General features: G+C 38.2%; 2 protein-coding genes across 8 annotated transcripts in view; one reads left to right on the forward strand and one right to left on the reverse strand.

Moving 5' to 3' along the window:
- LOC306872735 (ankyrin-2-like) overlaps nucleotides 1-25,162 on the forward strand; it is a gene marked incomplete at its 5' end in the record, with an annotated part of 48,277 nt that extends 23,115 nt beyond the window's left edge. Inside the window, 28 exons of the mRNA XM_079421495.1 lie at nucleotides 610-733; nucleotides 1,178-1,262; nucleotides 1,594-1,697; nucleotides 2,013-2,048; nucleotides 3,225-3,449; nucleotides 4,037-4,135; nucleotides 4,499-4,653; nucleotides 5,133-5,344; nucleotides 6,028-6,220; nucleotides 6,312-6,408; nucleotides 6,487-6,715; nucleotides 6,793-6,918; nucleotides 7,118-7,240; nucleotides 7,396-7,428; nucleotides 7,540-7,561; nucleotides 8,825-13,804; nucleotides 14,530-14,607; nucleotides 14,873-15,004; nucleotides 15,103-15,243; nucleotides 15,371-15,572; nucleotides 15,655-15,727; nucleotides 15,983-18,220; nucleotides 18,928-19,017; nucleotides 19,516-19,599; nucleotides 20,777-20,941; nucleotides 21,427-21,600; nucleotides 21,927-22,018; nucleotides 23,303-25,162. Of these exons, the coding sequence (XP_079277621.1) occupies nucleotides 610-733; nucleotides 1,178-1,262; nucleotides 1,594-1,697; nucleotides 2,013-2,048; nucleotides 3,225-3,449; nucleotides 4,037-4,135; nucleotides 4,499-4,653; nucleotides 5,133-5,344; nucleotides 6,028-6,220; nucleotides 6,312-6,408; nucleotides 6,487-6,715; nucleotides 6,793-6,918; nucleotides 7,118-7,240; nucleotides 7,396-7,428; nucleotides 7,540-7,561; nucleotides 8,825-13,804; nucleotides 14,530-14,607; nucleotides 14,873-15,004; nucleotides 15,103-15,243; nucleotides 15,371-15,572; nucleotides 15,655-15,727; nucleotides 15,983-18,220; nucleotides 18,928-19,017; nucleotides 19,516-19,599; nucleotides 20,777-20,941; nucleotides 21,427-21,600; nucleotides 21,927-22,018; nucleotides 23,303-23,459 (10,469 nt within the window). The 3' untranslated portion in view covers nucleotides 23,460-25,162. The remainder of the gene's footprint in view (nucleotides 1-609; nucleotides 734-1,177; nucleotides 1,263-1,593; nucleotides 1,698-2,012; nucleotides 2,049-3,224; nucleotides 3,450-4,036; nucleotides 4,136-4,498; nucleotides 4,654-5,132; nucleotides 5,345-6,027; nucleotides 6,221-6,311; nucleotides 6,409-6,486; nucleotides 6,716-6,792; nucleotides 6,919-7,117; nucleotides 7,241-7,395; nucleotides 7,429-7,539; nucleotides 7,562-8,824; nucleotides 13,805-14,529; nucleotides 14,608-14,872; nucleotides 15,005-15,102; nucleotides 15,244-15,370; nucleotides 15,573-15,654; nucleotides 15,728-15,982; nucleotides 18,221-18,927; nucleotides 19,018-19,515; nucleotides 19,600-20,776; nucleotides 20,942-21,426; nucleotides 21,601-21,926; nucleotides 22,019-23,302) is intronic.
- A 70-nt stretch (nucleotides 25,163-25,232) lies between these two features.
- LOC306872074 (calcium/calmodulin-dependent protein kinase type II delta 2 chain) overlaps nucleotides 25,233-26,775 on the reverse strand; it is a gene marked incomplete at its 3' end in the record, with an annotated part of 44,543 nt that continues 43,000 nt past the window's right edge. For all 7 annotated transcript variants that reach the window (XM_079420433.1, XM_079420426.1, XM_079420432.1 and 4 more), the window contains one exon: nucleotides 25,233-26,726. In XM_079420433.1, the coding sequence (XP_079276559.1) occupies nucleotides 26,723-26,726 (4 nt within the window). The remainder of the gene's footprint in view (nucleotides 26,727-26,775) is intronic.

The following is a 26,775-nucleotide window of genomic DNA, read 5'->3' on the forward strand; positions in this document are numbered from 1 at the left end:
AATAATGGTGCCAAAACCAGTAATCTGACAGCCGTAAAACCAACCTGATCTCACAGCAATTCTTATATATTTTACAAGATGCCTAATTCGTACAACTTTTGTATGACCTCGCTCGTAGGAATTTGTACGTTTTGTGAAAAATCATACATATTTTACAAGAAAACAAATTCATAGGAATTTGAACAAATGACCACCCATAACCCTGCCCCTAAACCTACCCCACACAGAAAACAAAATCATACAAATGAGATCGTATGAGTGAGGTTGTACAAATTCGTACTAATTACCCACCTTGTAAAATACTTACGAATTGGTCGTGAGATGGCGTTGGAAAAACTAATAAATTATGTTGCGTGATTCACTTAAATACTCTCTTCCCATAAATTTTGCATCTGATAGAGAAACTCCTACAAGTGCACATGCAAAAATATCTTTTCATCACAAATTTTTCGCTGTGTCTCTTTAGTAAATCCTGACAGCAGATTTTTAACACCAAAAGAAGGGTTGAGCTGGTGCAACCTGTTAGTGAATCTGGCCCTAAGTCAGTAATTTGAGCAACGAGTACTTCATTGACAGTGTCAATCAATTAGTCAATATGTGTATGAGCAGGTGAGGACACAATGACAGGTGATGGAGGGGAGTACCTGAGAGCAGAGGACCTGAGAGAGCTTGGTGATGACTCTCTACCTGGACACTACCTGGACGGCATGAGCTACACCCATAATTTAGACCGGTAATAAAATAAACCAAGGCACATTTACAAACAGACAAACCAATATTTTAATATTCCATTGAAAAGTTCATTCCTACTAAACAGATTATTACTGTTAGCCCTGCCTCCAGACTCGCATCATTGTTTGAGCCAGAAGCTTTAAATCAGGGGTCACCAAGTTCAGTCCTGGAGAGCCGGTGTCCTGCAGAGTTTAGCTCCAACCCTAATTAAACACACCTGAAGCTCCTAGTCAAGGTCTTACTAGGTATACTTGAAACTTCCAGGCAGGTGTGATGAGGCAAGTTGGAGCTAAACTCTGCAGGACACCGGCCCTCCAGGATCAAGTTTGATGACCCCTGCTTTAAACATTTGTTGCCATTTTTTGGGGAATTTAACTCTCACAAGTATAACAGGTGCATACAAAAAATGCTGTTCTGCTCACCTTTTGACATTGTCCTACCTCAGGTCCCATGAGACCCCCAGTCATCTTGCTTACAGAGGTGAAGGAATGCTGATTGAGGATATGATCACCAGCCGCCAGCTTCATAAGGTGAACCTTGAGCTATCATACCTCATATGTACACCTGACATTTGGATCAGTGTTGTTAGCCATGGTTTACAATGCTAATTGCTAAAATCTTCTTAGCTATTCTAAATTCACTGTAAACCATGGATTCACAGGGCTTGTGTTTATACAACAGTTATACCATAAAAATATTTTTAGCCCACCCTTTGTCAAAATCTGACATTTTGAAACAATTTTGAAACATGCAGATGCAGTGACAGTAATACTGTTGTAATGAGTTCACAGGTTGTCATTTACAACGGGTTCGAACATGAGTCACGATGATATATAATAGTCTGATTATGTTGTTTGTTAGGTTTCTGCATTCTCTCGAGAGCACGAGAAGGACTCATATCGACTGAGCTGGGGTGCTGAGCATCTGGATAATGTGGTGCTAACTAGCACTCTTCTGCAGTCAGGGTTAGTAGGTTTCACACACAGACACACACTAAAACGGACATGAACACACACTTGCCTCCCCCCGTCGTACATGCTAGTACATACTAAGATATGTGTTTATTCAAAGCTGGCATTGTATCAGATGCCACTATTGAGGATCATCAATGATAGCTGCTCAATTTCCTCTCATGGTTCTCTTTCTTTCTTTCTTTCTTTCTTTCTTTCTGTCTTCTGATTTTTCTTTCTTTCTCGTTTATTACACTCACATCATCTCCCTAAATCACTCTGCCTCTGTCTCTGCTGTTCGTGATTTGTGTCTTTTTGTTCTGCTTTTAGCCGATCCACCCCATGCCTTGACAATGACAACAGCAGGTGATCTTCCACTTCTCTTCCTTGTGCCCTTTTTTTCTTCCTCACTTCATCTACTTTTATTTCATTATTGCATGTATATATAACAACTGACTGCTTTGAGCTTTTTAAATGAGCCTTTTTGTGCCTATTAAAATTTTAATAAGCATGTTTTGATTAACACAGTCATGTCTCAGTATTCATAGTATGAAACTGGAGACATTGTGTTTCTCAACTACTACTTTAGTATTTTCCCCAGTACATCTTGAGCATGATTAAAAAATGGTTATCATTCTTTATTATCTAATTTCTCCAGGGACTTATCTGTAGATTATTTTGTAGACTTTCTCTATAAACTTCATGAACAATACATAACATAAAGCAACACTTAAAAACATTATACCGTTCAAAAGTCTGAGGTTAGTACGATTTTTTTTAAAGAAAGAAATTAATACTTTTCATTTGCAAGAATGCATTGAATTGATCAAAAGTGACTGTTACATTGTAAAATTACTATTCCTTCAATCCTATAAAGAAATTTATCATGGTTTCCACAAAAATATTGAGCACCACAGCAGTCATTGATAATAATCAGACATGTTTCTTGAGCACCAAATCAGCATATAGTAGATTATTTTTGAAGGATCATGTGACACTGAAGCCTGCAGTGATGGCTGCTGAAAATTCAGTTTTATCATCACAGAAATAAAATACATTTTAAATATCTTAAAATAGAAATAGTTATTTAAATTGTAATATTTCACAATATTACCAATTTTAGTGGGTTTTTTTTATATTTAAAACTAAATATTACCAGCCACAAACTTTGGAACAGTAGTGTACATCAGTGAGTCTAATTGTACAACTCATAATAGCAAGGTTTAACAGAAATTACTCCCTTTGATCGCCGAAGAAAACTATTGGAACCCAAAATGTTTCTGGAAAAGTGTGTAATTTCAAATGGCACCAAAGAGAATTGCAAAATTAATAACTGTTTACAAACATATAGAAGCCCACAGAGCCTATAAAGTTTAGAAAAATAGACCGAAAAATAATATTGCATGACCTAGGTGGCTTCTGTACGTTTATAAACAAGAATGTAATGCATTTATTGCAGTATTTCATTTCTGTATAGTTTTAATGCAGATGTTAAACATTGTGATGTGTGTTTCACTGTCACATGCTGTTCTATGAAAACAGCTTCCTGGTCAGTTTCATGGTGGATGCCCGTGGTGGAGCCATGCGGGGCTGTCGTCACAATGGACTACGCATTATTGTGCCACCTAGAAAGTGCTCCGCACCTACACGGGTCACATGTCGTCTGGTGAAGAGGCACAGGCTGGCCTCTATGCCCCCTATGGTGGAGGGAGAGGGGCTCGCAGGCAAGCTCATTGAAGTTGGACCCACCGGAGCCCAGTTTCTTGGGTAAGGGGGTGTCTAAGGGGATCTAAAATTTAAAATGTATGCTGTATCACCATGAACATTTTTGTCTTATCTTTGTTTGTGTATGATGCAGTTATATGTTCTCTATTTTGTCTCGTCTTGACTGATAAAGTAGCGTAATATGTTAACATGTTTGACATGTCCTAACCAGGAGCGATGTTACAAGTTTCCAGCGACAATCAATTTGTTTGTCTATACTAAAACAGCTGTCCATGTAATCTCATGTAATGTAATCTCAGCCAGTAAAATTGTCTGAAGTTTATTTTGTGAATTTTGGACCAATGAGATTCAATGGATAGATTTTAGTTTTGAGTTTTAGTATTTTTTTTTTTTTATTAAAGAAACCATTTTAGGTAGATTTAACCAAGCCATGAACAAAATGTTGCAGCTGGTTAGGACAAAAATTCATTGAGCTTTTAGTGTTTGTCTCACCTGGTTGGGACACTTGTCATCTCTAATTTGGAGGAATGACAACGATGTTCCTCTCTCACTAAATCTGAGTTGAGTAAATCAGGTTCACAGTGTGCCTTGTTTTTTACATCTTTTTTTAATGGCTGCGATCGGAACAGTAAACTCCACCTCCCAACAGCCCCTCCTCCTCTTAATGAGGGTGAAAGTCTTGTCAGCAGAATTCTGCAGCTGGGTCCACCCGGCACCAAATTCCTCGGGTAGGAGAGATCCTAATGCCAAATATCCACTGGATACTGGTCACATATCCTCCCTAATTCTTTTAAATACACCTCCATCTGTATTTTATCATTTTTTGAGTTTGTTTTTATCATTCCGGAATAGAGGTGTTCCATTAATTTACCTTTACCTCCCTTGTTGACTTTTGAATATCGTTTAAATGAGTTATGTTCTTGTATTGGTATGCTGTATATGGCGTTACCCATGGTTTTGTTCCTACATTGCTGCATGCTACATTTACCTGTTTATGTCTTCCACAGATGCGATATCTGTTTCTCAACAATCCTCACTTTGACAAGTCCAAAGCCATGCATTTGGCTGAATTAACACCCCTTATTTTTCAGGCCTGTGATAGTGGAGATCCCCCACTTTGCTGCATTGCGTGGGACAGAGAGGGAGTTGGTGATTCTGCGCAGCGAGACAGGAGAGAGCTGGAGAGAACATCACTGTGAGCATACAGAAGAAGAGCTGAATCAGATACTCAATGGCATGGACGAGGGTGAGTGTGTCCCGAATACACACGGAGACACTTGATGGATGTAACACCTTAAATTAGCAAGTAAGAACTGTACCTTTCAAAAGTTTGGGGTCAGTAATGTTTTTTTTTTTTTATATAGTTTTGAAAGACGCTTACCAAGGGGAAAACAGCAATATTATTAAATATCATTACAATTTAAAATAGCTGTTTCTATTTTGTTTGATGAACAGAAATTTCAAAAGAACAACATTGAAATAGAAATTATTTGTAACATTATACATGTCTTTACAGTCACGTTTAATCAATTTAATGAATCCATGCCAAATAAAAGCCTAAATTTGTTTAGACAAAAAACTGCTTGCATTGCATTGAATTGTGTGAGTTCTTTTCAAACATTTTAGATCAGGTCTGTGCTTAGTTGAAGAGTTTGGTTTGGTACAGAAGGATAGCATCTTTAAAATGGTCATTTGGAACAACTGGATTTGTCATTTTCACACCAGAACTGGACACTCCTGAGGAGCTGGAGAAACAGCGAATCTGCCGCATCATCACACGGGATTTCCCACAATACTTTGCAGTGGTGTCCCGCATTAAGCAGGACAGTCATCTGATCGGTCCAGAGGGTGGGGTGTTAAGCAGCGCACTTGTTCCACAGGTTCAGGCTGTGTTCCCAGAGGGAGCATTGACTAAACGGATACGCGTTGGGCTACAGGTAATCCACTATGCAAAGCAATCTTCATCACTGACCTTTTAATGTTTAAAGAAGGCATTTCGGTTACACTTTATTTTAAGGTGTCCTTGTTACAGTGTAATTATATATTTAAGTACAATTAAGTCATATTAATTAACATGTACTTACTATAAGGTTAGGTTTAGGTTTAGGGTTATTGCATGTAATTATGCATAATTTTGTACTAATTCTATAAGTACAACGTATAACAAGGACACCTTAAAATAGGGTGTTACCGGCATTTCTAATTTTGCTTTTGATTTGTGTTAGACAGCAACACTGTATTATTTTTATGATTATTTGTCACTCTAGATCAATAGTACAAACAACTTTTAACTTATTTGTGTTATTACAGCTGACTCAATTGAGATTGAGCTATATATCATTGCAGCTGCAATTTTCTGTTTTTATGTAAAGGTAAAAAAAATGTATTGGTACACTGATAAAAGTAATACTAATGCATTGTTATTTTGTCTTTGAGTCTTATTTTAGGGTTCATATTAAAAGTGTGACTCTATGCAAACAGCTTTTTAGCTATGCTCTTTTGTAAAATATCTAATTAGCCATATATTACTCTTAAATTGTTTAGCGGGAGAGGGATGAAATTGAAAAAGAAAATGAGACATCCATCCTTCCACTTACATCTCAATTGCGTTCTTTTTTAGGCCCAGCCCATCACCGAGGATCTGGTGAGGAAGATCCTGGGTAATAAGGCTACATTCAGCCCAATTGTTACTTTGGAGCCCAGAAGACGCAAGTTTCACAAGCCCATCACCATGACTATTCCTGTCCCTAAAAGCCCAACCAGTGATGGGACAAACAGTGCACCCACTCTACGACTATTATGTAGCATTACTGGTATGTGAGAATAAAGAGTAAAACATATCTTTTGTAAGTAAGTGCCTTTTATAAGAAGGTGTAAATAGTTTTAATAATTTTCTTTTTCTAGGTGGGACGACTCCAGCACAATGGGAGGACATAACTGGATCCACACCGCTAACATTCATCAACCAGTGTGTTTCATTTACCACTAATGTGTCAGCAAGGTGAGTTCAGACACAGTGACAAATGTTTGTTGACTGCTTTCCCTTGACAAATCGTTAAATACATGTTTTTCCTCCCAGGTTCTGGCTTATAGATTGCCGTCAGATTCAGGAGTCTGTGAACTTCTCCAGTCAGCTGTATCGTGAGATAATCTGTGTTCCCTATATGGCCAAGTTTGTCATCTTCGCCAAGACGCTGGACCCTATAGAAGCACGACTCCGCTGCTTCTGTATGACGGATGATAAGATGGATAAAACTCTGGAGCAGCAGGAGAACTTCACTGAAGTGGCTCGTAGTCGAGATGTCGAGGTAAGTGTGGTTTAGCTAGTCTTGCTAGTGCATTTGTCATGAACTTTTCCTACATGGTGGTATGTTTATCTCTACAGGTTCTAGAGGGAAAGCCGATCTTTGCAGACTGCTTTGGAAATTTGGTCCCACTGACCAAAAGTGGACAGCACCATGTGTTCAGCTTCTATGCCTTTAAGGAAAACCGTCTTTCTCTCTTTATCAAAGTAAGTTTGTAGCACTATTTATAGTAGATAACTATGTAGATATTATATTCAAGTTTGCACAAAAAACAAACTTTGCACTGAGTTACAGATTTAAACGTGTTACAGTACGCCACAATTTTCCCTACTAGTTTAACTGTGATGCCACAGTATTGTGTAATTGTCAGTTGGTGGCGAGTTACAGATTGGTTGTTTTCAACAGATACGTGACAGCACTCAAGAACCATGTGGCAGGTTGTCTTTCACAAAAGAACCAAGAACATATCGCAGTCTAAACCACAATGCAATATGCAACCTGAACATCTGCCTACCTGTTTACTTAAAGGTAAGAGAAACACTTTCATAATGCTATTACCTCACTACCACATATACTGTACATATGCATATACACAACAAAAAAACAATGCCTTTTAATCAAAATATATTTAGTTTAGTTAAATTTAATCTGACAGTTGATTTTTTTTTTTTACGCTTTTTAAGGAATCTGATTCTGACCAAGATGCAGATGAGGAGGTAAATACCTATGTTACACCTTAAAAATAAATGATTTTGTAAATAATGTTGTCTTTGCAAAAGAGACCATTTCCATTCGATTAACTCTGTTTCAATCTAATTTCTTTATAGAGTGAGAAGACACATGAGCAATGTAAGCATTTTTTTAGTTTAAAAATATATATACAGTATACACAGCTTTTTCTCCCATTCTTTTTATCGCCCATAACTCCTGTAACTGTAGGTTACCAATGTATTAGTACATTGTTAAGATATTTAGCATATTTATAAGTGATTTTAAGAGAAATTGTATTTGTGGATCCCTGATTGCTATGCTATGGCTGATGAACATCTCTTCTTCCATTTTTATTTTTACGGTCTGCTGTTCTCATGAAACATTACATCCAATTCTATTCTCTCACAATGGTATCTTGCTTCTGGCATGATGGTTTCTAAAATGTTTAGTGTGTTACATGCCAAAAGAGATACTGGAAAACAAACCATTCTTCCTAAAAATCAAAATCATACTGACCAGGCACATATTATTTAGCCTGTAATGAAATCACTTAATTTGCTTGCCACAAATGTCACCTTTGCATGGATCATTTCCTTTGCATGGAAATAACTTGACTTACACATATTATATTAATGTATATGTATGTGTGAGTGTGTCTGCTTGAATGTGAGGATATCTTTTTTGAAATATGCATAATTTGTGACTTCTTTTTATCCCTATCACTCACATTCTTTGTTTCCTTTGTTCACTTTTTAAATTTTTCTTATCATTTACCTCAGACGTATAACAAATTCCCATATGTTAAACAACTCCATGTTTGACTCAAAGATCTGCATAACTAAAAAGCCATAGCATTTAATAATTTGAAAGTGTTTTATGGGAAAAGCCTCTGATTGTATCTCAGTGTTGCATAAGGGCATTGCTTTGAAATGCTATCTGTGTTTGTGTTGACATGAGTTCTTCATGTCGAGAACAATCTTGAGATGCCTCATTGGTACAGCTCCACTCTGTGTTATGATTACTTTCCTCATTTGTTCTTTGTGCACAGGTTTCTGTATTACTTGTCCTTTGTTTTTTCTTTATACTTTCCCTCTTGTGTAAGTGTATGAGTGGATACTTGAGTCAATATAACATGTTTAAGCAAGTTATTTCCTGCCCATTTCCTGCCCTCACTTTGTAATTCTCTTTTGCTTTGCTTAACTGCTCCCATGCCTTCCCAAATCCTTCGGATCCAAATCTAGATAAATCTAGCAATGTTCTTCATTCTGTCAGGTAGTTTCCTCATCATCTGAACTGAAGACAGTTTGTATTGCTCCTGCCCTGACTAGTTTTCCAATGTCTTTTGTCCTCTTCATTTCCCCCTTTGTTCTTTACAAACTATTTGTGCTGTTCAAATGGAAGATTATGATGGATCTGAGTCAACAGAGCTTTCCATGCTGCAAATCATACATGATCCTGCCACACTTGCAAGTCCAGATCTACTTTCAGAGGTTTCTGAAATGAAGCAGGACCTGATTAAAGTGTCAGTCCTTCTGACTTCTGAAAAGTTGGAAAAATTGTGCTCCTCTGGTCCCGTAGAGCGATCAGACAAGGCTGGGGATGAAGAAGTGGATGAGCCATTTGAAATTGTTGAAAAAGTGAAAGAAGACTTAGAGAAGATAGAAGAGATTCTTCGTGACAGAACATTGGATGATACGAAGAGGGAAGGTGCTATTGGGAGATCTGTAACCATTGATGATGAGGAGTGGGTACTTCTCAGTGAGACAGATGTTGAGGAATCCAAAAGCAAAAATATCACTGAATTCCAAGAGGCACTCATTCCAGAAGTTCGAATCACAAGAGACACTATATCAAGTTCTCCTCCTAAGAGGGATATTTCAGGTATGATTTCATATCTCAGCAGTGACTTAGAACAGTGTCTTCAGGAAACACCTGTACCATCTAATGAGTCACAATATGTGGATAGTGTTCAAGAAAGCTTTAAAGAGGTTGTTGTGACACGTGGTAAACACCGTCCAGCAGAAATCAAAAAGCCGGCAAGGAAAAAGCGTAAAGAGCGGGAGTTTGCAAGCGGCAGTTCAGAGGATGACTTGGAAAGGATGAGTAGGAGTCAGTCTGAGGAGTCTCTTGATGAAGATGCAGTTATCGGTGGATCTGAACCTGTCTTTGGACCTGTTCCTGTGTCTCCTAGAGTTGTAGAAACTCCGATTGGATCCATTAAGGACAAGGTTAAGGCCCTGCAGAAGAAGGTTGAAGAAGAGAATGAGGTGGACAGTCAAAAGTGGAAATCCCAAACAGTGAGTACTTCCCAGAGTAAGCCATATGTCACAGAGACAGAAAAATCAGCCAAGCTTCCTCCAAAATCCCCCAGATCCCCAAAGTCACAGACAGAACGGCTAGAGGAAACGATGTCTGTAAGAGAGCTGATGAAGGCTTTTCAGACTGGCCAGGATCCATCGAAAAGCAAGTCTGGACTTTTTGAACATAAAGCAATAACGACTGTAACCTCTGAAGCAGCACATTCTGATGTGATACAAGTTCCCCCAACATATGATAGCCAAATGACAGTTACAACTCAACATTTACAAGAAAGAACAATTACAACGGTAACCTCTGAAATGCCAAGTCCTTCCGTGGTGCAGATTCCCCCATCATATGATGGCCAAATGACAGCAACAATTCAACATTTACAAGAAAGAGCAATTACAACTATACCCTCTGAAGCAAGTTCTGATGTGATGCAGCTTACTTCAGCATATGATAACCAAATTACAGAATCAACCCAGCATTTACAAGAAAAAATTGTTGTAGAAAACAAGATCCTTCAAGAATCATCACATATTGACCAAAACACAATTCAGCATAAACCAATGATCGATGATGGTGAAGCAGTACATGAAAAACCACTGACGATCATCCAGATCGAAGGTGATCAAGCTGTAATTTCCAACATTATCTTTAACTTTGAAGAGAAAAGCTCTCCAGAAGACCTGCTCGGTAAACATACAGCAAATGACCAAAATGGAAAACCATCTCAGGAACCAGAAACCGAGGAACAACAAATATGTTCTGAACTATTAAGAAACGAAGACCTGCGGTTGATACGTGAGAGAATGTATTATGAAGATGAGATCTGCCAGAACAGGAGATTATCTGTGGAACCTCAGATCAGCCCAGACAGGAAACCATCAGAGGATTTCAGTGCAGATATTAAGGCAGAACTTGAGGAAAGTCCTGAATATCTGCTCTTTAGGCGAACTTCAGGTGAAGTAAGTAAACATTATTTGATGTGTAGTGATGGCCTTTCTTTGGAAGATGAGGAGCAGATACACCCCACAGCAGTGGATCCAAGTAAATCAAACATAATCACTGCATTTGCTACTGCAATGGTGCAAGGTGAACCCTTACGTCAAAGTGAAATACATGATGGAGTACTGGAAGAAAGTCCTGATAGTGACAAACATGAGGCTTTGGTAGACTCTCCTGGCAATAGTATAGGGATAAGGACTCCTCACTCCAGCACAGGTGACAGTGAGAAACATGAGGGACTTGCTGAAACCGCTCAAAATAGTCCTGAAGTCCTTGTTTTTTCTTCCAGTACAACTAGTAAAGAAACAGAAGACAGATATCCAGGGGATCAGGAAACAACTCGCCAATCAAGTTCGACATCACATGAAAGACCAGAGAGTGACAAGAGTGAATTATATTCAGTAACCTCCATAAAAAGCAAGACTGAATCACCTTATGATTCTAAGATTGAATCATCTTCTCCATCCACCAGTATTGAGTCACCGTCCTCTGCTAATTCAAAGACAATAGTTCAAAATATAATTCAAGTTATGAAACTGGAGAGTGAAATATCAGTACATGATATGAAAAGTGATTTAACCTGTAAAGATAGCATGAAGCTGATAAAATTGGATGTAATTACCGAGTCTGAGAAGATACCACAACATAGCCATCACAGTCAAGATGCACCAGAGAGACCTTCTAGTTTGGATTCTCTGCAGCCTGCAACCATGAGTGATACTAAAACTCTTTGTAGAGCAGACTCGCTTGAAACTACTCCCATCAGAGAAGATGGATCATCCCAAAAATCCCCAGACTCTATTGAGCCAAGCCCAACCAAGGAGTCCCCATGTCAAGACTCTTTAGAGGGAAGTCCCACTGGTCAAGAATCTGGTCAGCTGCGTTACACTGAAAGGGTCTTCTCAACAAGTCAGGCTTTCATTTTTGACTCCAGGGAAAAAGAAATAATTTCTAAACAAAATGTTTATTTACAAAGTGAGTCATCCCAAGGTTCCCATGAGACCTTAGATATGCAGTGCATTTCCATGACCCTGGAGCAAAAAGAAACGGTGACTGACAGTGGGGAGCTTCATGACTTTGATGCTTTACAAAGGCAATTCACTCCAGAAGAAGAGATGTTTAAGATGGCTGCAAAGATCAAAACATTTGATGAAATGGAAAAGGATGAAAAAGTTAAAAAGGTCAAATTTGATTTTGATTGTGTTTCTAAACAACCAAAAGAGGAAGAAGTGCTGTCACCACATAAAAGTTCACTAGACTTTAACACAATGTTAACCATAACATCAGAAGAGCAGTACTTGGAGAACCCTCCTGAATCTGGATTACCCTTACATTCCTCATTGTCAGATGATGATTATGACAGTCCTGAGTTGGATGAATCAACTCACAAGGTCTCAGGAGAAGCCACTGAGGTTGTAGAGACCACAGACAAAATGGAGGAGGAACATACTCATTTAAAGATTATTGATTTACAGACATGCATAGACATACCATCTATGCAAACACATGTAGAGAACGAGGAGGAAGACTATGAACAGTTACCTTCAGAGTACCATAGTATAGTGATTGGTGAGACTACAACTAATGAGAATCTGATTATTACATCAGCAGAGAGCAAAATGGGCAATGAGAAAGATGGTGATGTTGATTCTAAGTGTATTGGTGAGAGCACAACGTCTGAAAAAGTGCTTGAACCAGTTTCTATTATCAACAATGTAGGTGCTACCGCTGTTACAAAGGAAGTGCAGGATGAATCCCAGCCAGATTTATGTATTTATCAAGAGGACATTGAAGAGAAGCCAGAAGAAATCCCAGTATCTATTCCAAGAGACTTGGTTCCCTGGAGTGCTGAAGTGGAAGACGACGAGGCATTCGATGCAAAAATTGAGGCTGAGGAGCAGAAGGTACTTGCTTTGTGTATAGATAGACGTTCCCATGGAACCACACCTGACACAACTCCAGGACGAACCCCTACTGAAGAGGGGACACCAAATCCTTTCCTCTTCCAGGAGGGAAAGCTATTTGAGATGACCAGAGGTGGCGCTATTGACATGACCAAAAGGACCATGGAGGAAGAAGAAGAAAGGTTCGTTTTTTTTCCAATAAATGAAGATTCAGGTGAAGAATTTGAGCAAGTCAATTTCAGTGCTAGTGAGTCTGTTGCAGTAGCTTCATTTGAGATGCCTACAGATGGTTTAGTGCATCAAGACAGAATAACTGAGGAACCTGATGGCTTTAGTAAAACTGGAACCAAAATTGTTCAACCAGAACATTCAGAATGGAATGATTTTCCTATCCGAAGTGAACCAAAGAGTCCCACAGAGGATAATGGAATCTGTGAAGACACATTAATACCGAATGTTGACACTGCCACTTATACAGTAACACGAACAGTTTATTCTGAGCAAGACCTGGAATCCTCTGACTCTTCGGTGGAAGATGAACAGCATTCTGTTGTTGAAATGTCCATATCCACCCAAGTATCTACAATTTCCCCTAATGCCTCAGTTCATACTGTTAGTCAACAGCAATTCCAGACATCACCTTCAATGTGCACTCCATCCAAGGACCTTTTTGCTGAAATTGAAGACACAACATCTAAACCAAAAATAGCTATAAAAGCAGCCAGCTTTGACCAAGTTTTAGGACAAGGGGACTCCATTGAACAGAATCAAAGGCCTAGATCTGTAGCAGATTTTGGTGACTCAGAATGGTCCATGTCTGTTGTGGATGATCACACTAAAATAGACAGCAGCTACACCAAACCAAAGACTTCATCCTCCCAGATGCCTGTTTCAGTGACACAGTCTCCTAATCTACAGTATGCTGTATCCAGTCAACCTGAACTTCCTGCTGAAATCTCTCAGGATTTGGACTCTTCAAGGAGCACAGAGCATGATGAAACCAAAGGAGAAAGAGCCTCTGTTGAGTTAGGGATAGAAAGCAGTTTGAAAGCAATTCGACCCCCATCTGTAGGCGATGATATCTTTGAGTCAAGGCCCAACTGGGAAGATTGTGTGGAGACACAGATGCAGAGAATCTCAGACAGCACTACCCCAGACCAAAGTAAAGGTACCTCTACTTGGCACTTGCCCCACGTATTGCTTAATCCAAAATTTACTCCATGTCTCTTTCCATATGTTTTTTTTTAAATATTATTTCTTGTTCTGTGTTGTCTTGTGTTTTGTGCTGTACTTTGTCTTTTTGTCTCTCAATGTTTTCTTGTATGTCATTGTTTGTGTGTCATATTTTGTGACTTTTGTCATGTTTTATTCATTTGCATATCAGTGTGTACATGAAAACTGAAATCTCAAGATTGATTGTCTACATTTATTTGCTAATAATACGGTTTCCTGTGCATTGCATGTTAACTACTCCATGTTTCCTCTTAGGAATAATAAAACAACCATGACAAAGGCACTTTTTGTGTAAAAAGTTTTAAAAGAATGTTATGGCATATATTATTTCAACAGATCTTCAGTCACCATGTTGTCCAACCTTGCTTCAATTAAAATTTCTTGATCCCACTGTTAGAGGTTGAAATTATTTTTTTAATTATTTATAGCCATATAAAGACTTTACAACAACTCTGCTCACACATTTATATGATCTCAAGTATCTTTAGTGCATATCCCATAATACAAAGTCATAAATAGTTCAAATAGACTATTTAGTTTATATCAGAAATTAAAAGGAATTTGATGTTTAATCTTCTTTTTTTAAATTCTTTCTTTTTTCATGTGTGTATTTGAATGCATTTCATTAAGTATTAATGAAAATACTCTGACTGTTTACAGTGGACTGGCATGATGATGCAGATAGGAAAGAAGAGACTTTGGCCATCATTGCTGACCTTCTAGGTTTTAGTTGGACAGGTGAGTATATCAATAGTATATTTAGTTTATCAATATAGGATATCTATATCAAGATATAATATTTATTGCATAAAGTTACATTGACCAGATATCATAACAGACTTTGGGGCAGTAAATACCCTAGGAGCAAGAGAGCATTTTTCTTCTAAAAAATGTAAAGAAAAAAAAGAAAATGGAAAAAGCTTTGAAAAAGAAAAAACATGATGTTAATGCATAAGTGGATTTTTTTTCTTTTTTAACAGCTTATACATTAATCTGTTTTCAGAGCTGGCCAAAGAGTTGGAGTTTAACGAAGATGAGATTCAGCAATTGCGTACTGAAAACCCAAATTCACTACAAGAGCAGAGTCATGCTCTTTTACAGTGCTGGGTAGAGAGAGAAGGAAAGCATGCAACTGGTAAATCCTGTTCTTATTTACCCTAACCCTGTTCTTTTAATAGTCAATGCCTTAAGTCCATTTTAATTGATAGTTTATGATTGTCTCAAATTCCACAGAAGATACATTGATTAAAAGACTCACTAAAATAAATCGCATGGACATTGTCCATCTTATTGAGATCCAAATGCACAAGTCAGTTCAGGAGCAAACTTCAAGAACATATGCAGAGATTGAAAGGACCCTGGACCACAGTGAAGGTAGGATATTCAGCACATTCATGTTTTACATTTAGATCTTAAACACAAGATTTAGATCCTAAAAACAAACCTTGAAGTCAAAGTCTTAGTATTTACACTGTCAAAGTGAATGTGTTGTCTTTTGTAGCTCTCTCCTCAGTCCATGAGGATGGTGACAGCCTTCGGGTGGTGCGGAGAGTGGAGACCTCACAAAGGCATCCTCCAGCTGTGTCAGAAGAAGACTTATCTGTGGCCTCTCTCCTTGACATTCCATCGTGGGCTGAAACAATGGGAAATACCCATTCAGAGAGCATTCATGGGGATATGATCGAAGAATTGGAGATCAACCAGTTAGTGATACATAGATTGACTTTTACAGTGATGTTTACATTATCAAAAAGTCATTCATTTTCCACTCAAAATTTCTCCTAGGGACAGCTTCACCAATCCATGGCTGTTTCAAGAGGTCAAAAAAGAATCTACAAAGGAAGATGCAGATGAAGAAGTGAGTTCATGGCATTGTGCTTTTGAAACATAATAACAGGGTCATGTCCCTTATGTCTGAACACCAAGAAACCTTCCACAGGGACTGATTACCGAATGATAAATGATTACATGGATATGTTTCTAAGCTGAACTCATGATCATTGCATATGCTGTTTTAGTTTGTTGTTTGTCTCTCACTGGTTGTAAGTATCCCTTCAATATCATCTCTTTTCCCTTGTTGTATTTTCCATACCTCATATAATTTATCCCATAGGTTCCTGCAGAATCTGAGGAGGAAATTCAAGCACAGTGTGACTTTTCAGACCATGAAAATGCTTGTCTCTCTTCATCACCAATCATTTTGAACAGTCAGTCAGAATTCCAACAACAATCAACGAAGGCTTCTCAAAATGTCTTTGATTTCAGTCAGGTATCTATTGCGAGATTTTCGTCAAGTGAAAATTCAGTTTTGTCAACAGCTGACCCTGAACACACAGTACCCGACCTACTGCAACACACTTCACCAGAGAGTCAAGAAGAAACTACTCAACTCCAAGAGCAAAAGTATCAAGATGAAAGTTCTGTGTGTCTTGATCATGTGTCACCTGTATATGAAAAAAGTGATTTTGAAGGCAATGAAAAATCAGTAGAGGCGCATCACTTTGAATCTGAGGAAACTTCAGACACCATGCAGTCTTCATGTCATGAAAGCAAATCATCTGAAGTTGATATATCGGTTCCTGAGAGCAATCAAATAGTAGGCCAAAATATTAGTCCTTCAATTTCCCCTCATGCTCTTGAATGGGAGGCTGATGAAGCTGTCTCACACAGTGTTGAAGTGAATAAAGGGGTTTCAAGAGTGACTCCAGACCTCATTAAGGGCTCTCCAGAATCAGATCAGATCTGTCTTACCCCAGAAATGCTTAGTGATTTGGATCCAGTGCCATCATCGCAAAGCCATAGAGTAGAAGAGCACAATTTTGTTGAATCCTCTCCTACAATTGACTCTGCATCACTGCAGTCATCTACCGATCACAAGGTCACAATTTTAAATCAAGAACAATATAATACCAACAGCTCCTCACAGCAACCTTCAGAGTCTGAAGTTGATCCTAGGATAGACCAACAAACTGAAACCCATGAACAACATCTGCAACTATTGCAGTCTCCGGACCAAAAGCCAGAAACCTTAGGAGACCATTGTGGTGATCAGGAAGATGAATATAGTCCTGAGGAGGTAAAAATATGTACACAATTGGATTTAACTGTTGAACCTCTTATAGATGACAGTCATGACTTTAAGAAAGAACTGTTTTCCCAATCGGAGACTGACTCGGACATGTGGATTCAAAGTGAAACTCCACAGCTGAGTGAAAATTCACCTTTCTGTAATTCTGACCTCAGCCCACAAACACCAGAAACAGTCATAACTTGTCAACATTTTGACTTTAGGGAGAAGTCTTGTGAACTTGGATCAGCATCTGTTAAGAAACCTCTTTCACAGGAGGCAGTGGTATCCAAAGGTTTAAGACGACTGCAATCTGAATCAATAATCTCTAGTGCAACCCAACAGTCAGAAGAAAAGCATATTGACCGGTGTCTCTCAGAGTCCTCCGAACCTTTGACGCTCACTCTGAACATGAATCCAGCACTTAAGGAACATGTTTCCCAGGAGGGAGTACTAGCTCCGCCACTCTCTCAGGATGGCAGAGGCAAGACTTCCAAAGATTCCAGACGACTGCTGTCAGACACAGTTATGTCTGGTACAACATCCCAAAAATCAGAGGAAAAGCACTCTGCCCGTTTTCTTTCTGACTCTTCTGAACCCTTGGTTTTCAGCATGAATTCAGTGCTTGAGGAACTTAAGAAAATAGTTCAATCAGAACAACCATTGTCTGATCAACCACTCAGCTCCGAGATGACGGTTTCATTAATTCTTGGTGTATCCCAAGACACATTCACAGGGAATCTGCAATCAATGGTTGAAAAAGCATCAATTGAATCGCCTAAATCTCAAATTGATCTGAGTGAAAATGTGAAATTAGAAGTCACTGATGTGCCAAAACCTGGCAAAGTTGAAAAACCAAAACACAAAGATTTACTAAGCATCAATCAACATGATGAGTCTGATCCTGAGACTTTTTTTGACTGCAAACAAACTATCTCTAACTATTCTGAAGCAGAAGACGACGAACCTTGGAAAGGTGCCATGGTGCTGAGTAATAAAATTTTAGGGTCTACTGTTCATGAATTACAACAACAACAACCAAATGTCAGAAGTCCCTCAGGATATAAGTCATCCCATGAGAGCCCTCGTTGGTCAATCAGATCATCAGACAGTGATGATTTCGAGGATTCTCACATTATCCATGAACCTAATGATGACGCAGAGGAAAAAGACATTTACTTTCCTTGTCAGCAGAAAAGTTTGGAATCATCTGCACAAACTCCTCAAGAGCTTCCTCCTCGAGGAGGGGCTAAGTATAATGATGATGATGATGATCTGAGGAGGGTAAGCGTCCTCAGCATGACCTCCCCCTCCACCCATCTTTCTCTGAGCTACCCTAATCTATTTCCTGCTGAATGAGTTTGCTGAAGGGATGGTGTTTGGTTTCTTTGAATGAACAATTTCACTAATTAGGTGGATTTTAAAACCTGAAAAACCTTTTGCTCAAGCAAAAATTAAAAAACGTGATCAAGTCACATTCATGCCTTAACACCATCATAATTGCTGTCAGCTTGTTCAAATAGTGCTGATGCATGTACTACATTTATGACATTGTAAGGTCATATACTAAATATGCAGGATTTTGCAAGTGAGAAATAAGTATATCATAATGTAAATAACAACTGTTTTTTCATTGATATTTACACTAACAACTAAGCAACTGATTGCTGATTTTGAAGTAACTTTCTTACCACGCAGTTGTTTCATACAAGTCTGTTTAAAAATGGTGCATGTTGTGTCAAGTTAACAATGTTTTGTTGCCCTTTCTGTTGTTTTTCTGTTATGTTTTTGATAACAAGTATTGTCATTAATTTTGATCTTATTGATTTGATTGTCAAGTTATTATTATGTTATATCTTATGCTGTTTTGCCAGAGGGGGCAGCATTGCATTAATTTTTCAGATGTATTTATTTTTATGTTTTATTATACATTTCATGTACATTTCAATCTTATATTATTGCATGATTTTTCATACATATTGCTTGGTTAGGAGATTGCTGAGGCATTAGGTGTGCTGTCGGATAGCTCTGATGAGGATGTGGTGACCACCAGAATGGTACAACGGAGAATAATTATTCAGGTATATCTATGACTGAAGATTGTTTGCTCCATTTTGGTTCGGTGTGAAAGCTGCAGTGTTTCTTAACATAAATTTGGTGTACAACTTTGGCCTAGGTTTACTGAATAACCCATTCCCAACAAGCTGTGTGATGGTTTTTCATGTAGCTCTAAGATTTATTTCAGAAACTGTTTTGATCGAAAAATCCTGCATTTTCAGCTGTGACCTCCTTACTCCTCAATTATTTGTAGAAGTTGTCCATTTTAAGATAAGAACACACAAATAATCTCCCCTGTATTATGTTATATCGTTGTTGACACTTAATCACCATAAAATGGACAACTTCTATAGGAAGTGTGCTCCTTTCTAAATTGGATGGATATTTTCAACATGATTTCTTTATTATTCCTCTTATGCTAACCCTAACCTTTACTGAAGCCAGGGCAGCTGTTTCCCCTTATGTTGAACACTGCTTTAAACATTGACATGCACTGATTAAGTGTCTGGTTTCTTCTACAGGGTGATGATGTTCCAGATGTTCCTCCACAGTCTGTAACAGAAGAGCAATACACAGATGCACAGGGAAACTTGGTTGTGAAGAAGGTAAACATCCAAGATTTGCAGTATTCATGTATCCATTTATCCATCCTTTAATCCATGTATTCATTCATCCATCCTTTAATCCAACCATCTATCCATTCACCCTCTACTTCATCCATCTACACTTTATCCATTTTACAATCCGTCCTTCCTTTAATCCAGCCATTTTTGGAAACAGTTTATTTTGATAGTCCATGTCTAGACATTCTACTAACTATAAGGTACTTTACAATTACATGTCAACTACCAGTCAGTCTTCTAACATTTTATTTTGATGGTTCTCCAACAACATCCACCCTTTCTTTCATCCTACTAGCCATCCTTCCATCCATTCACCCTTTCATCCATCTATCCATTCACCCATCCATTCGTCCATCATCCATCCTTCCATCCATTCACGATTTCATCATCCATCAATTCACTCTTTCATTCATTCACCATTTCATCCATCCATTCGCTCTTTCATTCACCCATTCACCCGTTCATTCATCCATCCTTCCATCCATTCACCATTTCATCATCCATCTATTCACTTTCATTCATTCACCATTTCATCCATCCATCTACTGACTCTTTCATTCACCCATTCATCCATCTATTCATCCATCCACCCATCCATGCATTCACCCTTTCATTGATTCATCCTTCTGTTCATTCATCCATCCATCTATTCACTCTTTCAATCATTCATCCATCCATCCATCCATCCATCCATTCACCCGTTCATTCATTCATCCATTCATCCATTCACTTTCTTTCATTCATCCATCCATTCACCATTTCATCCATCATCCATCTATTGACTATCATTCACCCATTCAGCCATCCTTTTATCCATTCATTCACCCTTTCATTGATTCATCCTTCCATCCATTCACTCACCATTTCATCCATCTATTCACTCTTTCATTCACCCATTCATCATCCATCCATTCACCCTTTCGTTCATGCATCCATCCATTCACCCTTTCATTTCATCATCCATCCTTCCGTCCAAGCACACTTTCATCCATCCATCCATTCACTCTTTCATCCATCTATCCATTCATTCACTCTTTCATCCATCCATCTATCTACACTTCCTTCCTTCCATCCGACTGATCCGACTGAAAACAATGGATTTATGCTAAATGCATCATTTCCATACAAATGTGTTTATCTTACTCTCTCACCGTCTCAGGTGACCAGGAAGGTCATTCGACGATGTGTGTCATCTGATGGGGTGGAGACAGAACAGGTGAGGATGGAAGGCTCCCCCCAGCAGCCTGTCAATGTGGCACTGGGGGATGGATACTCAAAAGTAATAAAAAGGACAGTACTGAAGAGCGAAGGACATCAGACAGAGGTGTGTGATGCTTTGATTACTTAATCATGTAATGAAATTAAAACTAAAACTAAATCAACTTAATCTTAGTTTAATGAGATTACTTAAATGGCCATATTTAGATTAAGTGAAGTCGTGACGTATTGTCAAGTATGGTGACCCATACTCGAAATTGGTGCTCTGCGTTTAACCCATCCAAGTGCACACACACAGCAGTGAGTAGTGAACAAATGCACACACACACACCGTGAACACACACCCGGAGCAGTGGGCAGCCATGCTGCAGCGCCCGGGGAGCAGTTGGGGGTTCGGTGCCTTGCTCAAGGGCACCTCAGTTGTGGTATTGAGGGTGGAGAGAGCGCTGTACATTCACTCCCCCCACCTACAATCCCTGCCGGCCGGGGACTCGAACCCGCAACCTTTCGATTACGAGTCCGACTCTCTAACCATTAGGCCACGACTTCCCCCATTTAATGAGTTTTGCTAAATGTTTTATTTCATTTCAGGTGACTTTCCATGAGCAAGATGGCATGTCATCTTCAAAGGGTGAATCTGCTCTAGGTCAAGAGGTCAGACAGGTGGTCCAGACGACGATGCTACATGGAGAACAGCTGGAAAAGCATGAGGGGGATCCTTATCTTGCCTCAGACCTGCCCTCAGCCCGGGAGGACTTTACCCAGGTGAGCTGCCAATCACAGCAGTCATTTCTGACATCTATAAAACATCAGATTTTAAAGATTAGGGTCATTTCAATGAGGAAAAGTGCAGAATTACCACTGTCCTGGCCTGCAATTCTTTTTTTTTTTTCTAACCAAAAGTTCTTTCACAGTTTGTTCGAGTTTATCAGCTTTTTATGTTATGCAACCAGAAACCTGTGATAAAATTATATAAATGCCATGGTTGGTCCTGAGAAAGTAATTACATCTGTGACTAACAGCTGTTCTATTATAATATAATTTCTAATATACAGTTTAGTGTTAATGTAGTGTGTGCCTCATTCCCTCAGGCTCTAAGATACTTTGGAGGTTTTAGGAAGGTGCAGATCCCTCGAGTGGTAGAGCAGGAAATACTGCAGTCCGATGGATCTGTGATCAGGAGGTTTGAGAGACAGGCATGGTGTTTGTGTGCATATTAGTGTGAAAGTGCGGGGGGGGGGGGGGCAAGTAGAAGTAAAAAAAAAAAAACTATACTGTGTTCAAAAGTTCAGTATGGGGTCAGTATGTACATTTATTTGATCAAATATACAGTAAAAATAGAAATATGGTTGTATATTATTGAAATTTAAAATAGGAGTTTTATATTATAAAAGTGATTTTTGCATAATAGGTCCCCTTTAATTTTTTTTAAAATTGTATTTTATTCCTATGATGACAATGTCTTCAGTGTCACATGATCCTTCAGATATCATTCTAATATGCTGTTTTGGTGCTCAAGAAACATTTAGTATTACCAATGTTGAAAATATGTAATTTTGTGGAAACTGTGACATATAGCAACAGCATTTAATTAATAATAGTAAACTTTACTGTTACTTTTAATACATTAAAATGTATCCTTGTTAAATAAAGCATTAATTTCTAAACCAACAACAACACAAAATCTTACCCAAATGTTTTATACTGTATGTAATATATGTGCAAATGTTCTGAAGAGAATTTCTATATTTGGCATTGATGTGTGTATATTTGTAAACAAAGAATGTCTTTATATTTCATTTCTCTCTAATAACATTTTTCTTCCCCTCTCCTATCAGACTTCTGAATGCACACTTAAAGGAACACTCCACTTTTTTTGGAAATGCGCTCATTTTACAACTCCCCAGAGTTAAATAGTTGAGTTTTACAGTTTTTGAATCCATTCAGCCGATCTCCGGGTCTGGGAGTAGCACTTTTAGCTTAGCTTAGTATAGATCATTGAATCAGATTAGACCATTAGCATCTCGCTCAAAAATGACCAAAGAGTTTCGATAATTTTTCTATTTAAAGCTTGACTCTTCTGTAGTTACAACGTGTACTAAGACTGACGGAAAATGAAAAGTTGCGATTTTCTGAGCCGATATGGCTAGGAACTATACTCTCATTCCGGCATAATAATCAAGGAACTTTGCTGCCGTACCATGGGTGCAGCAGGCGCAGTGATATTACGCAGCGCCTGAAAGTATCATAACTAGTTACCTAGCTGGGGACTGCTCTCAGGCGCTGCATAATATCATTGTGCATAAAATATAAGAAAGTGGAGTGTTTCTTTAAAAGATTCGTATATGTGCACTTGCATCTTTAATGTACACTTAAAAATATATATATATTTTTTTCCACTTCGAAGCTTTGTAATAGACATAAAAGCATTGATTACCCGGTTTCTTTCTTTCTTTCTCACTCACAGGACGAGGATGCAGAAGTCTAGGACCCACAGGAGGTCAGTAGTGAGGGATGCTGGGGGACAGAAGCAGGTGTGCGTGCAGCAGATAGACGATCGGTCTGAGCCCCGTGACAACCTACAGCATCACCTCATTCACCACTACTGTGCCCAAAACGACTGAGAGGAAGAGGGGGAGGAATCCGAAGAGAAGTCAGAGTGATGGTTTCCCCCTTCACTTTCCTCTCGCTATCTCCATCGCTCCTCTCTTTGAGCCTGTCTGCTCTCCTAACCACTCCTATGCACCATGCTCATGCAATCCCAGAGTGCACTTCACTCCTGCCACGTCCAGTCTTCCTGTCCAGTCAAACTGGATCTTTGCCCAGTTTAAGTCAACGGACAATATTTTCTCTCTCCTTATTTTCCCCAGTTTACCACAAGTGTTTATCTGTTTCTGTCCTTCATTGTGACCAAATTGTGTTCTTTCCTTTCCTTTCCTTTCCTTTGCTTTTTAAATCCCTCAGTTATAACACCTATGAACACGCACACAAAAATCACAATAACCAAAAATGTTTTATCAAAACAAAGAAAAAAAAAGTGCTGGTTGTTCATACTCAGAACATTTAAGCTTGAACTAACAGAACCTGTACTGCACTGCCTACCACAACTATTGAATATCGGTGCATTATATAACCACATCATGAACATGCTATTTTGATCTCAACGGTTGAGATGTCTGAAAACTTCTTGCCTTCTTTATCAGCTGTTGGGGTATCGTGTGTCTTGTGTATTCTATCCATGGAGAATATATTTAAAATGACAGTAGATCACATTAGCCACCTGTAAAGATATTAGCAGGCATGCTTAGCTAGCAGCAGTCACTTATTAATAACAGACTCTTTCTGTGGTTAGATTTTTCTGTCTTTTTCGTCTCACCTCTCTCTTTTGTGTCTGTGATCTGTAGCAGTTCTAGTTGTCGTCATCATCATCACATTTCAGCGCAGCTTTTTGTTGTAATAGAACACATTAACGTGCTTTATGGTTTTAAACTCACTTTAGCAAGAGTGTCAAGAGGGACTCAGGAAGCAAAGGTGGAATCAAATTCAAGTAATCACTTAGACATATTCTATTTTTAACTTTCAATCTGAATGTATTATTTTCTTTACGTGTGTGTGTGTGTGTGTGTGTGTGTGAAATCAGAAATGTGATTTTTTTTATTTTTCAAATTATATTAATTTTGTTCTGTACATATTGTTCGATATCAGTATGTGTCGAGGAATCTTGCTCTGAGGGTATTTATGATGGTGAATGCTTTTAAAATGTTACTGGTTTCGGAAGTAAGCATAAGGGATGTTTTTTTAAAAAAAATAATGTTTTATTTTGATGTATTTCATTTATTATACATAAATGGGAGTATTCTCATTATGATTTACCAAATTACAACTTGGCTTCAGTTGAGACTGTTGGTAAGGAGAGCTTACGATGTGATATCTGAATGACTTTTCCTTTTACCTGCAGATTAATACAGCTGTGTTAGCAGAGGTTGATTTTTGCTGCTGATCTGAGGCCAGCTCTGCTTTTTTCCGCTTATAATAATTTGCGTTTGGGAAACTGGCCCTGGAACAGCATTTCAAAAGTCATCCTCTAAACCGAGCAATGTCATTAAGTTGAACACTGCTACTACTTTCACTGTGACTGGCCCATGTTTGATTTACTGAATCCGCATTCTATGTCTGTGGAGATAAGAATATGCATATATATAGTACATAAATATCTATCCATAAAGGCATGTATTAGTTTACTATATGACTTTTAAAAAAGACATTTAAACACTATACCTTGGCTGCAGTGTGTGTGTATATGGCTGAACGAGAATAAAAGTGTATAAGTGTCACGTTATGGTCAATGTTTAATATGGTTGTGTGTGAAGAAAAAGCTGAAACTTGACATCATGCTTACAGTACATATCACACCTTTATTGTATTTTTCATTAAATATGTTGATTTGCTAGCGCCACCATGGCAACAAATTATGTAGTTCACATCCTCATATTGGCCTTGAGGTTCTGTAAGTATCAGCAGAGGAAATGTCTTTAAGAAGAGAAAAAGTAACACAGAGAAAACGGAAAGCATGGTGTTGGCATAGTCCAGTAGTGGTGAGGTTTTTCCTCAAGGAAGACCGTTCCATTCCGACATTACGTTCTATGACATCATCTTCCGATTGAGTGGCGCACAGACACTAAGTCGCCACTAGGGGCAGTGTGCACGCTTGTAAATCAGGCTCGGCTCAATTTCGCTCTTCTTGCCATGGGTGAAAATAATGTCGGGATAAATAAAAAGCACAAACATGTGTGAAAATGATACATGTAGTTTCTCATAAGCTACTTATATTTCTTTTTCTCATACAGCCATGATATAAAGTCAAAGGATAATATTTTCACAGCCACTCAATATAGGAAAATTAAGCTACATCGATCTGAAAGTAGGGTGATACTTATAGATATGTTGTGTCGTAATGATGATAATCGCTATCAGATCCACATCATACCACATCAGATCCTTATGATATTGATAGAAATAAACAATTTGATAAAGAAACCATGAATTACAGAACATAAGAGCAAAAAGAAACAAACTATAGCATGGTCATTCAAAAAATAGTCCTCCATGCATTACCCAATGCTTGTCAATGTTTGATGTATCATATATGCTACATTCTCTTTGATATCTGTTATTTTTTCTCATATTCTATGACATAAAGGTAAACATACAGTCCATATTAATATTCTGCAGTTCTCTTAAATCAAATAAAGTAAATCAGAATCTTTAAGGAGCCAAACATTGTAAGCTAGCGAATATAAACAAAGCTTTTACTAAAATTTTTAATTTTGCTGTAAGCCAGAATTTAAAAGTACGTAATTTTAAGTTTTTCTTTTTTTTTTTTTTTTTTTTTAAGATTTTTGTTTTATAATTGTTTTATCTGAACGATCACGACATATGTACATCACCAGAACAATAGCAAGCTCGATATTAACATTCTTATCTTTCAAAATTTGATATATTGCACACACATAAATAGACATAAAAATACAGTACAGACTTGGGGAAAGGCGATTCTCTTTACATATCTATACATTTAAAATGCATACCAAAACAGCTTAAAAAAAGAAACAGAAAATAAAATGTTAAAAATACACTCCTTTTAATAATATCCATATATGCGAATGGCCCACGGATTTTGGTGCAGGTGATGACCTTTAGCAAAATGTTTGAACTATCTGGTCCATGTGCGATAACATGTAAACGACCTTCGAGGGGGAGGGGAGAGGGGCGTGGTTGTTGGGAAGCAGGTGTGTCTTAGAAGACACACCTCCAGCTTGACTGACAGACAGTTGGGTTTTTGCTGATGGTTTCTCCTCAGTTGGGAAAATTGAAGCTTAATATTCCATTAACTACAAAATATACACACAAACAAGAACACATCAATAACATTTATAAATA

Source organism: Barbus barbus (assembly GCF_936440315.1).
Source record: "Barbus barbus genome assembly, chromosome: 7".
Taxonomy (NCBI): domain Eukaryota; kingdom Metazoa; phylum Chordata; class Actinopteri; order Cypriniformes; family Cyprinidae; genus Barbus; species Barbus barbus.